Consider the following 14,877-nt stretch of genomic DNA (forward strand, 5'->3'; position numbering starts at 1 on the left):
GCTATGCACTTACCTCCTCACTAACCCTCACTGATGGAGCGCCCAAATCGAACCTTTATTGAGCATGTCTGTTTTGTGCCAATTCCCGATTAGTGAATGCGGTGGTAAAGTTGGGCGTCCAGCCCATTAATTCAATTTAAATACATCCAAATACATTTAAATTGCCATTGTGCCCATTTCAGATGTGATCCTGCTTGCATCCATTTTAGGTGCTTCGTAAAGGGGGAACGGGCATGGTAGCAGTTGCAGATCGCGCTACTTGCCTCATGCCTAACTTTACCAAGTTTTCAATCCATAAAATGGGTGCAACTTAATGGTAAAATCAGGGCCATAAAATTTACTACCTTCCTCTTTGTTAATCCTGTTCCTCACAATTTCATCCTTACTTTTGCTCCTTTATCTGTCAATAATAGTCCTGTACTCTGAGTAATTATTGATGCAACTATTGCTGTTTCAACATTATTCCAATTTATTCCCATCAGGTTAATCTTTTTGCAAGCTTAACTGCTTCAAGTTAGACAATAATATTTTAACAACTCATTGCCATTGTTGGGACAACAAGCAGTCCACAAGAAGTAGGGAGACAAATATCAGAATTAAAGATGAGTCAGGAGATTCTGATCATCTTGGATTGGAGACTCTAGCAAGGATGGATGGAGGGGCGTTGGAGGGGTTGGGGGCTAAGTGCCAGGTTTCAGGGATAGCATGGGAGGCATAATGGGGTGGTACCAACTTGGGGAGTGGGTTCCGCCAGTGGGTGTGGGGTCTCCACAGAGGAGATACTCCACCATCTTTCCGGCCTCTAACCCTCACTGTGAAATCTTCCAGGCTATCTGCCTTCCACAGCTACGTATACTACAGCAGCAGAGGCAGAATAGGATCCTAAAGTGGCCATTAATTGCCTACTTAAGGGCCTCCATAGGCCTAAGGGTGGGCAGCCTGAAGCCACACTACACTGGCCAGCCCCTGTAATATGAGGAAACAGGTTGGGGGTTGGGTGGGAAGGTGGTGGGCTGGGAAATGCTTTAAAAATAACTCTGTCGCCCCTCTGTTTCTCACATTTTAAATTTCATTTGTTAAGGAGGTAAGTTGTTTGCCCCATAATGCATAAAATTCCCAGATGCCCCATTGCTCTCCCTTCCAGAATCTACAGGGTAAAATCACTTGCATGAAGGGAAAAGATTAACTAAAAACATACTTTGTGCAATGCCCACTCCAGGAAATTCTGGGCCAACATTTGTAAATTTAAATTCAAAATGCAAATGTGTGAACTGTTCCATATTTGTAAACAGATTATCAGATGATATGAGCACAAAGCCCAACTGTTTACCTAGGTTAGTAATGCATGTATAACTGTCAGCACGCACCACTGTAGAATACAGAGAGTTGGTCAAAATCTTTCAGCATCGAATGGAGAACCATGGCTACCTTATCTATTTCAACTGAGCGCAAAGGACCAAAGAGATCTGAAGATTTTGTGAAAAGTGTGAGTACGCACTATCATTTTTAAACAGTTGGACAAAATAATTTTCTGTTTAATGTTTCTCAGAAATTAATACATAAAATGAAACGTATGTCAGAATTTTAGTGCCACTCCTGCCCTGGGTAGGGTTCACAGAACAGAATTCGCTGTTGGCCTCAGGTGGGATTTTACAAGCCTCTCCCAAGTGAGACTGTAAAATACTGGCCATAAAGTCCTCACAATTTTGTGGCAAAGGTTCATTATCAAATTGATTTCTGTGGTAAAACTACAAAAAGAGAAAATGCTGGAGAATCTCATCAGGTCTGACAGCATCTGTAGAGAGAGAACAGAGGCAGTGGCAAGAGTTTCCTCTCCCTTCGAGGTGCGTTTCAAAGCAGTGGGAGGTGCACACTGCTCACTGGTGATGGGATCTTATGGTCCCGCCGTTGTCAGCAGGGTTTGCTGTTGAACGCACCCCTCACTACCCAGAAATCCATGATGGGTTTGCACCATTTGTGGGGCTGGAAGGCCCTGCTGGCATAAACGACAGCAAAGTTTTTTTTGTGAACATTTCATAAGAACATAAGAAATAGGAGCAGGAGTAGGCCATCTAGCCCTTCGAGCCTGCCCCGCCATTCAATAAGATCATGGCTGATCTGTCGTGGCTCAGTTCCACATTCCCGCCCTCTCCCCATAAGCCTTAATCCCCTCGCTTATCAAAAACCCATCAACCCGCGTCTTAAAAATATTTAGCGAGGCAGCCTCCACCACCTCAACGGGCAGAGAATTCCAGAGATTCACCACCCTTTGAGTGAAGAAGTTCCTCCTCAACTCTGTTCTAAACCGCCCCCCCTTTATCTTGAGGCTGTGCCCCCTAGTCCTATTGTCCTTTCTGAGCGGGAAGAGTCTCTCCACCTCTATCCTATCCATCCCATTCATCATCTTATACGTCTCAATGAGATCTCCCCTCATTCTTCTAAACTCTAACCAGTACAAGCCTAGTTTATTCTGGATAACTCTTCATCAGTGCACGTACTTCTGAGGTTTCAGATCAAATTTTCTTACAAGGTCCTCAATCCCAAAGCCCTGCCATTGCACACACTATGCTGTGTTTTATTGTTTCTGAAATGGGTGAGACTTCTGTTTTTAAATAGACCTCCTTCCTGAACATCGTCTGCATTCACTGTGGTTGCATTAAAAAAAAGACAAGGACCTCTTGCCAATAAATCCTAAAACATTTTACATTTTTGCAATTATAACTCACTCCCCCAAAAAGATTTTGTGAAGTGAAGTTTCCCATTGTTTTGTGAAAGTAATCTTGTGACAGCAGTGCCACAGAATGTGCTGAAACTCTGAGATCTATGACCATGTCTTGATTCCCTTAGCACAGATCTTAGCCACACCAAGATGGCAACTCAGCTTGGAAGGGCACTGTCTTCTAACCTGTGAACGTGAGATTCAGGTGGAGTGGCACTGCCCATTCCTTGAAAGCAATTTATAGGAAATATCTAGCCTGGGAGGAGAAACAAAAATAAAACATATAGTGGTCAATGAAAATAATTAAACACTTACAATGTATAGGGGGTATGCAGAGTTGACCTCATCGCTGTATTCACATGTGTAATCCCTTCTAACATGAAATTAGAACAGTAAATGCTGGAAAAACTCTGCAGACCTGGCAGCATCTGTGGAGGGAGAAATAGTGTTATTGTTTGGAGCCAATGACTCTTCCCCCGTAGAAAAAATTGAAACTGTTGATCCCAATGTTGAGCCAGTAAGGTAGGTGCCTAATTGAAAGATGAGATTCTGTTTCACAAGCTATACTGTAGTGCATGAATCGCAAATGGTTAGTACGCAGGTACAGCAAGTAATTAGGAAAGCTATTAGAATGCAATCATTTATTGTAAGGAGAACTGAACACAAAATAGCAAAGTTATGCTTCAGTTACATAGGGCATTGATGAGACTGTATCAAGAGTACAGTTTACGGTATTAGTTTCCTCAATTAAGGAAGGATGCATTGGAAGCAGTTCAGAGAATATTGCCAGACTAACACTGGGAATGGACATGTTGCCTTACGAGGAAAAGTTAGACAGGCTAGTCTTGTATCTGCTGGAGTTTTGAAGAATAAGAGGCATCTTATTTTAAACATACAAGATCCTGAGAAGTCTTTGTTGATATGAAAACAATATTGCCCTCTGTAGAAGAATCCAGAACTAGGAATCACTGTTTAAAAATAAGGAGTCACTCATTTAAGACAGAGGTGAGAACATTTTCCTCTCCGTACTTGGCACTCTTCCTCAAAAGACATTGGAAGCAGAAACTTTGAATTTTTTTAGGCAGAGATAAATAGATTCTTGATAATCCAGGGGGTGAAATGTTATCAGGAGTTGGTCGGAATGTGGAATTGAGTTTTCAATCAGATCAGCCTTGATCTTACTGAATAGCAGAGCAGACTCAAGGGGCTGAGTGGCCTACTCCTGCTCCCAATTTGTATGTTCAAATGTTTAGAGGAATGTGATGGGAAGAATAATCTGGAGAGACATTGATACCAATTAGTTGTTGAATCTTGCAACCCTTCATACCTGAAAGGAAGAAAGTAGTTTTTATGTTAATGTGTCAGATGATACAAGATGAAATGAAACTACTGACCAGAGCAGTTTTGAAACAGTGAGTTGGTGCTGCTGAAGAGAATTCAAGAGCATGCATGTGGTACATGGAATTAGATGCTGATCTCAAGATGTAGTGAGGACAGCATTCAAGGAACACTGACTATCTTTTATCTACCTATTGTTGTGGGTGGATGCAAAACAGGTGACGCAATGGCACAGTGGATAGCATTGCTGCCTCACAGTGCCAGGGAACCGGGTTCAATTCCGGCCTCGGGTGACTGTCTATGTGGACAGATAGATCTGTGCACATTCTCCTCATGTCTGCGTGGGTTTCCTCCGGGTGCTCCGGTTTCTTCCCACAGTCAAAAAGATGTATGCGTAAGGTGGATTGGCCATGCTACATTCTCTCTTAGTATCAGGGGGATTAGAAGAATAAATATGGGGATAGAACCTGGGTGGGATTGTTGTTGGTGCAGGCTTGATGGGCCAAATGGTCTCTTTCTATAATGTAGATTCTATGATCCAAAAGGTGAAAGATGGAATTTTGGTTAATATATCCCGCTTATCTCAGTGGTAATGTCAGGTGCCCAGATGGAGGGTGGACACGTTATACTTGGTGTCCAAAACATATATATGGTTGTCACTCCTACTGATGTTGTTATGATAGATGCAGTTGTGACAGTTACATTGATAAGGTATTGGTGAAGTTGATTGATTCCTTGTGTTGATTCTTTTGCCACCTACCGCAAGCCAAGCCTGGCAGCCATATCCTGCAGGATTCAACCAGTTGAGTCAGTGTCAGTACTGCTGAGCCACTCTCAGTAATCCCACCCAGAATATATTATGTATCCTCTCACTACTTTCCCCAAATGGTGTTCAACCCGGAGGAATACTGAGTCCTAACTGAAAGAAGGTAATGTTCCAAGCTGTGAAGGGAAGCAAGGGAAAAAAATAATGGAAACTTGCATCCGTTTCCAATCTTCCCTGGATACAGGTTGTACTAAACGATTGAAGAACTGCTAATGTTATACAATTATTTATGTAGAAGTATATCCTGAGTAATTACAAGCCAATCAATCCAGCATCAGTGTTGGGCAAATTACTGGAGAAAATTTGGAGATGGTATAAATCACCTTTAAGAAAGACATGGATTAATCTAGGGCACTCAGCATGGATTTCCTAAGAGAAGATCTTGTCTGATTAATGTGATCAGGAGATGACAGACATGTCAATTAGGGTAATGCATTTAATACAATCTGTATAGATTTTAGCAAGATCTTTGACAAGGTCCCATATTTTTACTTTTTTTATTTTTATTAGTGTCACAAGTAGACTTACATTAAACACTGCAATGAAGTTAGTGTGAAAATCCACTATTTGCCACAATCCAGCCTTATTTCGGTACACTGAAAGAGAATTTAGCATGGCCAATGCACCTAAACAGCACGCCTCTCTGACTGTGGGAGGAAACCAGAGCACCCGGAGGAAACCCATGCCAACACGGGGAGAATGTGTAATCTCCACACAGGCAGTGACCAAAGCCGTGAATTGAACCTAGGGCAGCAGTGCTAGCCATTGTGCCACCATACCGCCCATCACTGTGCCACTTGAGTGTAGCTGTTTTGTCCAAACAAGGAATCCAATTCACAATCATTGTGCATTAGAAATGGCTTGACTTCCCTTCCGCCCTTGTGAGGTGGAACTCTTAAAGATGCAGATATTTTTTGATATATCCTTTTTGTACTGCTATGACTAAAACTGTACACAACCATCAAAATACAGTCCCACCAATGATTTATTATGTGGAAGAAATAATTGACTAATTGTTCAAATATATTCTAACATCTTACTGTTTTATTCGCTGCCACTGAGCATCATTGTGACAGCTTCAAATTATTTCTAGCTAAGGTACACAGAACTCTCTCACTTCTCTCTCACGCTTCCAGCATTTCGGACAACTATATCTGCAGGAAGTGCACCCAGTTGCAGCTCCTCACAGTGGATAGTTTGGAGCAGGAGTTGGATGCACTTAGGACATGAAGGCGGCAGAAAGTGTCATAGATAGGAACTTTAGAGACATAGTCATACACAATGTGCAGGCAGATAGATGGGAGACCGCTAGAAGAGACAGGCAGTAAGTGCAGGAATCCCCTGTGGTTGTCCCCCTCTCTAACAAGCATACCATTTTGAATTCTGTTGGTGGGGATAACAGCAGCAGCCAGAGCAGTGGTACCATGGCTGACTGTTGTTAAGCAGGGAGGGACAAAGAGCACCAGAGCAATAGTTATAGGGGATTCTATGGTTAGCGGTGCAGGTCGGTACTTCTCTAGAGGTGAAAGAGACTCCAGGACGGTATGTTGCCTCCCTGGTGCCAGGGTCCAGGATGTATCTGAACGGGCAGAAAGCATTCTGAAGGGAAAGACTGAACAGCCATGGTCGTGGTACATATTAATACTAACAATGTGGTCCTGCAGCAGCTGTTTAGGGAGTTAAATAGAAAATTAAAAAGCAGGACCTCCAGGGTTGTAATCTCAGGATTACTCCCTGTGCCACCTGCTAGTGAGGCTGGAAATAGGAAGATAGCACAGCTCAACACGTGGCTAAACAACTGGTATACGAGGGAGGGTTTCAGATATCTGGACCATTGGAGTCTCTTCTAGGGCAGGTGGAACCTGAACAAGAAGGACAGGTTGCATCTAAACCGGAAGGGCATAAATATTCTGGCCAGGAGGTTTGGTTGTGTCACACAGGAGGATTTAAACTAGCTTGGCAGGGGGGTGGGAACCAAAGTAAAGGTGAATTAACTGAAGGAGAACTAGAGAGTAGGGCCAGTAAGACTCAGAGAAAGAGCAAACAGGGTGTGGGGGTGTGGTTGTAATCAAAGAGGGTCTGGTGGACTGAAGTGCATTTGTTTCAATGCAAGAAGTGTAATAGGTAAGGCAGACAAACTTAGACTTTGGATTAGTACATGGAACTATGATGTTGTTTCAACTACAGAGACTTGGCTAAGGGAAAGACAGGATTGTCAGCTTCATATTCCAGGATACAGATGTTTCAGACAGGATAGAGGGAGTAGTAAAACGGGTGAGAGAGTTGCACTACTGGTTAAGGAGAGTATCACAGCTGTACTGCTGGAGGACACTTCAGAGGGCTCATACAGTGAGGCAATATGGGTAGAGCTCAAGAATAGGAAAGTTGTAGTCATAGTGTTGGGTGTTTACTATAGGCTGCCCAACAGCCAGCGGGAGACAGAGGAACAGATACGTAGGCAGATGTTGGCAAGATGTAAAAGTAACAGGGTTGTTGTGATAGGAGATTTGAATGTTCCTTATATTGATTGTGACTCAGTTAGTGCTAGGAGCATGAATGGGGCAAAATTTGTAAGGAGCATCCAGGGGGGCTTCTTAAAGCAATATGTAGATAGTCTAAGTAGGGAAGGGGCCATACTGGACCTGGTAGTGGGGAATAAGCCCAGCCAGGTAGTTAATGTTTTAGTAGGGGAGCAGTTCGGGAACAGTGACCACAGTTGAGTTAGCTTTAAACTACTGATGGATAAAGATAAGTGTAGTCCTCAAGTTAAGGTGCTAAACTGGGGAGTGGCTAATTATAACAATACTAGGCAGGAACTGAAGAAAGTAGATTGGGGGCAAATGTTTGAGGGCAAATCAACATCTGGCATGTGGGAGGCTTTCAAGTGTATGTTGATAGGAATTCAAGACCAGCACATTCCTGTAAGGATGAAGGATAAGTATGGCAAGTTTCGGGAACCTTGGATAATGATAGATAGTGTGAACTTAGTCAAAGAGAAAATGGAAGCATTTGGCAAGGCTTGAAGTCTGGGGACTCACGAAGCAAGTGTGGAATACAAGGAAAGTAAAAAGAAACTTAAGCAGGGAGCCGGGCACTAAAAGAGGTCACAAAAAGTCATTGGCCAGCAAGATTAAGGAAAATCCTAAGGCTTTTTATACATATATAAAGAGCAAGAGGGTAGCCAGGGAGAGGATTGGCCCACTGAAGGACAGGGGAGGGAATATATGCGTGGAGCCAGAGGAAATGGGTGAGGTATTCACTAAGGAGAAGAACTTGGTGGATGATGAGTCTGGGGAAGGGTATAGATAGTTTGGGTGATGTTGAGATCAAAAAGGAAGAAGCATTGGGGTTCTTGAGAAACATTAAGGTCCCCAGTGTCTGATGGGATATATCTCAGAATACTGAGAGAGGTAAGGGAGGAAATTGCTGGGACCTTGAGAGAAATCTTTGTATTCTCGCTGGCTGCAGGGGAGGTACAGTAAAAAGTCTGACAACACCAGGTTTTAGACCAACTGATTTATTTGATAGTAAACTCACTAGCTTTCAAGGGGTTTCCCTCTTCTTCAGGTGAATGGAGAACCATTCTGGAGAGGGTACAGAAAAGATTTTCCAGGATATTGCCTGGTATTGAGGGCATTAGCGATGAAGGGAGATTGGAGAAACTTAGTTTGTTCTTACTGGAACAACAGAGGTTAAGGGGCAACCTGATGGAAGCCTACAAGATTATGAGGGGCATAAGACAGAGTGGATAGTCAGAAGCTTTTTCCCAGGTGGAAGAGTCACAAGGGGACATAAGTTTAAGGTGCAAGGGGCAAGGTTTAAAGAAGTTGTACGAGGTGGTGAGTGCCTGGAACTTGCTGTTGGGGGAGGTAGAGGAAGCAGATATGATAGTGACTTTTAATGGGCACCTGGAGAAATACATGAATAGGATGGGAATAGAGGGATATGGTCCCCAGAAGGATGGGGGGTTTTAGTTCAGTTTGGCAGGATAGTCGGTGCAGGCTTGGAGGGCCAAAGAGCCTATTCCTGCGTTACAATTTATTTTGTTCTTTGTTCTTGGCATATTATCTTTTTACCATTTCAGTAATAATGCCCTCTTGGATGTTTCTGTCTTTTCATTCAGCATAATGCATTTCTAAATTTGAATAACCAAATATATTGAATATAGCTTTTCTTGCTCCACGTTTGATCTAATTTACAAATTATTTATCATGATTTGCCTTTTATTGATGATCAGAAGCTTACCATAAGTTATATTAGCACAAGGACTATAATAGCAGAGCAGAAGCTGATACACTGATGAATGGCTCACCTTCTAACCCCTCAAAGTCTTCCATCATCTTAAAAAAACTCAAGTGAGAAATGTAGGGCAAAATATATGCTAAATCATATGGATGGGTGAAGCTGCAGCAACAGTTGGAATCATAGAATACCTACAGCACAGAAGGAAGCCATTCGGCCCATCGAGTCTGCACCAAACACAATCCTACTCAAACCCTATTCCCATAACCCCTCATATTTACCCTGTTAATCCCATTGACACTAGGGGCAATTTAGCATGGCCAATCCACCTAGCCTACACATCATTGGATTGTGGGAGGAAACCAGAGCACCTGGAGGAAACCCACACAGACATGAGGAGATTATGCAAACTCCACACAGTCAGTGAGCTGAGGCCGGAATTGAACCCGGGTCCCTGGAGCTGTGATGCAGCAGTGCTCACCACTGTGCCACCATGCTGCCCCTGACATGATCCAGTCTAGAAGAGATGACATAATCAGTACGCCTCCAGCATACTGCATTTTGACTCTAGTGTCAAATAGGATTTGTAGAATTCACTTCAGCAATTTGGCAACTTTCCTGGCAACACTCTTGCTTGCAATCTGAGAAGATAAAATGCATCAGAGTGGTTGAAATGCCATAATCTCCAAGTTTCTCTCCAAGTGACGCACTATCCCTATTTGAGTGTATCTTGTCAATCATTCACTACCACTGGGCAATACCCAAAAATTCTCTAACACTATTTGGGAGCAAAATCACCGGAAGGACAGCAGTAGTTCAATGAGAAAGCCATGTTTTCAGGGCAACTAAGAATGATCAAGCCCTGACGGTGTTGCTTGCATTCTAAAAAAAGCAAAACAAAATAAAGGACATACCAAGGATATCAGTAGGCACAAGAACCAGATCATTCACCACTATCATTTTTATTACCATTACCACACCTACCTACCACAAGTGAGGCCAACTGCTTCTGGATCAACACAACTATGTCAATGTCTCCAAGAACATCTATAGCATACCATAACTGTTTTGCTCGCCTTCAATTTCAACTTTTCAGCCATTGCATCTTCCTCTTTTAACATAAGAATGATCTTGTGTTGAACACATGTGTTGTATGTAATAGGCAATTGATCAATCAGCATTGTTAGCAATTTCATTTCTGCTGAATAACAACAGGGGCATGACATGGCTGCCATTAGCTACACACTGCTCCCATCTCTAATTTCTACCTTCACACCCACAGGAAGTTCACGATGCTTCCAGTATGGGAAATGAAACTGGCATGACACAATGCTATTCTCAGGGAAGGGAGCATAGATATGGTTATCCCTCCTGAAAGCTACTTCATGCAATTGCAATTCCAATTTCACAGAGGCAGGTTTCATGTATCACTCCAATGCTTGCCCAAAGACTCAAATTCCTGCCCCCACATTTGTTTATACCCCCACAAAAGCTTGTGGCTTCAAAAAGCTTCTGGAAAAGTTGAAAAACTTGACCCCACTTAGTTCTACATGGTTGCATTATCTGAAAGGACGGATGACATGTAGTATTTCTTGCCACCTTTGGTAAGTTGCTCTTTCAAGCTAAGGCCAGAAACTCGCCTTGCATACCAAATGAGAACCAAACTCAGAAGATTTGGTAATGTCAGCCCTTTCCTGATCAGTGCAAACACAAACTTCACAGTACTCCAATCCTGCCCCAACAGCACATCTGCAACTAATAAGATTGATTATGCCTATTCTAGGGCTGATAGTTGCTTCAAATTAGTATATACTGCAGGTATAACACCACCAAGCTGGCCCACTTTCTGACCCAATTGCCCTGCTTCTCTTCAATGCTTCATTGTCCCTAGGTAAGGTCAATGAGCATAAAACAAGATAATAATGGCCTTGACGTGTAACTTTTACACTATTGTCCTATTATTTTTAATTTTCCTCTATGTTCCAGATCAAGAGCAAAACAGTGAAGATGATGTTCCTCGTGACTGTGGTTTACTGGCTTTTGCTTCCCCTCTTCCATTCAAAAGTTGAGGCAAATCAGCAATGCTCAGCACAAGAATCAAGTGTAAGAAATCACTCTATACATATATGTGTATATATATCTATATGTATATTCTTAGTATAATTGTTAGAGTGGTTCTGTCATTCGGAGACTGAGAGCCTTCACCATCACCACCCTGGGCCAAATATTACTTTTCAGGATGAGAAATAAGCTGACAAAAGAGGATGGGTTGTACACCTGGGCTTTGTTCTCTGGTTTCATTTGCATGTAGTGGGTAGGATTGTGGAGGTGAATCAAGCCCACATTCTAATGAAATAGGTCACTTATTTACATATTTGTGTGTAAACTCAGATTCCAATATCTAATTTAATCATACCTCCCCACAACATTGAAGGCAACGTTTATATTTAATATCAACTGTCTTTCCCCAAAGACTCATCATATCAATGGAATAAAAGTGACAAAATAATTGTATTCTGATTGATTTACATGCATTAAATGTTACAGATATTCCCTATTCTTTAGTGATCTCCCTTTGTCTTTCATGTTCCTTGAAAACCTTTGCTAAATATAAACTGCCTCCATGGGCCACTGTGTTACAAAGACTTCATTGGTAGACATGAAAAGTACAAACATAGTAGAATGATTAATCTTCAAAAATCACATTGTTCATTCTTAAGATCATTTGTCCAATTTGCAGGTCTCCCTTTATTCAATCGAAGCACAGTCTAATGAATCTCATGAAAATGAGAAGACCACCAAAGGTAAGAAATAAAATACATCTCCAATTTCACGATGCCTAGTGATTAAGATTTTTTTTATATATTACCATCAGATAATAAAACACAAGAAGTGCAATATCAGGAGTCTAAAAAGGATTCTATTCAATAATTTGATTAAAAATGACAGACTTTATTTCTTCTTGCTCTTTACATATTTTGGGTGGAATTCTTCCAATATAATTTTAAGGACACAGTTCCCCCATCCAGCTGTATTAATGTTTTAGCACAGTGGGCTGGGAGATTGTCACGTTAGCTGGTTCACGGGGGTTCACACTCTTGCTTGCGCTCCACTTGTGTCTCCCCAGCGCTGGATTTCCAGCTCCGTGCTAGAAATCAGCGGGGAGGTGCAAAGACCATTTAAATGGTTATTTAAATATAATTTGAATGAGATTAGCAGGCCCAGGACTGAAGTATCCAGGCCCTCTACCATCTCCCACCCCGCCAGAGTATTTCACTCCAGCGGAGATTACACTAGCTCACCACTAATGGGGAACTATTGGATCAACCCCGCTGGAGTGACAAGGGTGCAATCGGGACCCCCCCAGAAGGGTTGGGTGGTGGGAAGGGAGTGCCACCTAGGTATGGGCACCCTGGCAATGCCAGCCTGTGCTCCTGGCACTACCCAAGGGACAAAGTGTCAATGCCCAGGGAGCACCTTCACACTGAAAATGCCAGCATGAATTACTCCAGTTTTCATGCGATTTGAACACTTAGAATTTTGGGGAGAGAATTTCACCCTAAGTGTCAAATTCACATGAAAATTGGAGTAATTTGTGCTGTTTCTTTCAGTAGGTATTCAGACTACAATCTCCCACACTCTTTGCACTGCAGAGGACACCAACATGAATATCATTAAATTTCAGGAGATGGGGCCTATTTCCCCTGGAGAGACTGAAATCAGTGCGCTGAGCAGGCTACTATGCATGTACCAACCTGTCAGTGCTAAGATTGGAGCATGTGCAATGGCCCCACATTGCCAACCTCCAAATTGCTGGCCAGCTCGATCACTGGCCAGCATCTCAACCCCCGCACACCGGCTCTCAGCACCACCCACAGTCCAATCACTGGCTCCCTGACCATTCTTGGGCCCAACCCACTCTTACCTCCAATTTCTCACTCCCCCAACAGCAACCCCCCACCCTGCAGTGCTGGCCACCCTGGCTACCCTGGCCACCCCAGCAGGCTAATCAACCATGCCGCACCCTCCCAGCTGACACCACCCCCCTCAGCCTGCCCCGATAGCTGGCCTCCCTGCTTTCACCACCGATCACGAAGCAAAGTGATAGAGGAACCCCCTACACCCACTGATTGCCCTTGCAGCCCTGCCCCATAAAGGTCCCACTCCCTTATGCCCCACTGCCTTGGCACTCAACATGCCTGATGGGCAGTGCCAAGGTGCCCCTGTGCATTGGCACTTTTCCCCATGGGCAGTGCCAGGGCACAGACGGGCAGTGCCAATGTGCCCATGCCCAGGTGGCACCCCCCAACTTCCTATCCTCTGAAGAACACTAGTTGCCCCCTTTCACTTCAGCGGGGTCAGGCCGCTAGTGCCTGTTGGTAGGGAGCTAGTCTGAAATACTCCAGTGTGTAGAAGATGCTAGCGGGCCCACTAATTTCATTCAAATTATGTTTAAATGACCATTTAAATATTCTTTGTGCCATTCCACCAATATCTGGCACACAGCCATCAGTGCCACAAATCTGGCACTGGGCAATGCAGACAGGACATTAGTGTGTGCACAAACCCCACGAATTGGCCCTTAAGGCAATCTCCAGGCCTGCTGAGCTAAAAAATTAGTGGGATGGGAGAATCGCAGCCTTTATGTTTCATTAGCAAATCAACGATAAAAAAATAAAAACAGAAAGGTTGGAAAATCTCAGCGGGTCTGACAGCATCTGTGGAGAGAGAATAGAGCTGACGTTTAGAGCCAAGGATTACCCTTGATCAGAGCTGTAAATATATAAGTGAAATTGATCATTGCAATAGGAAGGAAATTGTACTTGCATATTATTGCAACACAGGCAAACATGACAGGTGAGTTGTGTACGTGATACGTCACAAAACAGCAATGGGACAAATGACTAACTAATCAAAACTATTGGTTAAGAGATAGATGTTTGTGAAGACGCCCTAAGAATTTCCCCGCTCTTATTTGGATAGTAACAGTGAATTTCCTACTTGAGTTGCAGAAGGAGCCTTGGTTGAATATCTCTTCCAAAAAGTGAAATCTGATATTGCCTACATAAGCCCACAATTGATATTTCAATTGACTTCAAAGGAAAAGAAAATGGAGTGGGGTTTGAAATGTGCCACCAGTTCATTTTCAAATAGCCTGTGTTACTTCCCAAAATGAGTTTCGTAGCCATTTTTTTTGTGTAAAATTTACATTGAGTAGCTCATTCTTTGCATTCTTCCATATTTCAGGTATTCAATATGCAAAGGGATTTTATTATGCAGATATGAATTTCGAAGACACTAACTTCAAGACCGTTGCCGAATATGTGAACAGAATAGTTTTCCCTTTTAGTATTACTATCCCTGGAACAGAAACTATTCTTACGATACTTAATTTGAACATCACAGATGGTAAGTTATGGTTTATTGCTGTGCAAATATGTTAATACATGTGGTAAAATTTATTAAGTGTACTGTGGGGATGAATTTAACCTCACTAACCTGACTCAATTTAAATCTTCTTGAACAGCTTAACGTCGTTGCCTCTGGGGTCTCCAGAAGACCCCTGGGAAACCAATCACGATGAGCAAACCAGGGCCTCGGAGGAGGATACAAATTCTGGGTGGTGAGGGACATAGCCAAACAGTACCCTGACATGGCCTCCTGGCATCTTGGCAGTGCCAGCCTGGCAGTGCCAACCTGGAATGGGGGGATGGGGTGGACTTTGAGAAAGGGGAACCCTTTAAAACAACAC

At 43.0% G+C, this 14,877-nt stretch overlaps 1 protein-coding gene across 1 annotated transcript in view; it reads left to right on the forward strand.

Annotated features, from left to right (window-relative positions):
* The first annotated feature begins 1,341 nt into the window (after positions 1 to 1,341).
* LOC145344900 (adhesion G-protein coupled receptor F3-like) overlaps positions 1,342 to 14,877 on the forward strand; it is a 64,063-nt gene continuing 50,527 nt past the window's right edge. The window contains exons 1-4 of the mRNA XM_080192195.1: positions 1,342 to 1,486; positions 11,112 to 11,228; positions 11,866 to 11,929; positions 14,373 to 14,534. Of these exons, the coding sequence (XP_080048321.1) occupies positions 1,421 to 1,486; positions 11,112 to 11,228; positions 11,866 to 11,929; positions 14,373 to 14,534 (409 nt within the window). The 5' untranslated portion in view covers positions 1,342 to 1,420. The remainder of the gene's footprint in view (positions 1,487 to 11,111; positions 11,229 to 11,865; positions 11,930 to 14,372; positions 14,535 to 14,877) is intronic.

The sequence above is a fragment of the Carcharhinus amblyrhynchos genome, chromosome 7, assembly GCF_965287045.1.
Source record: "Carcharhinus amblyrhynchos chromosome 7, sCarAmb.v2.hapA, whole genome shotgun sequence".
Taxonomy (NCBI): Eukaryota; Metazoa; Chordata; class Chondrichthyes; order Carcharhiniformes; family Carcharhinidae; genus Carcharhinus; species Carcharhinus amblyrhynchos.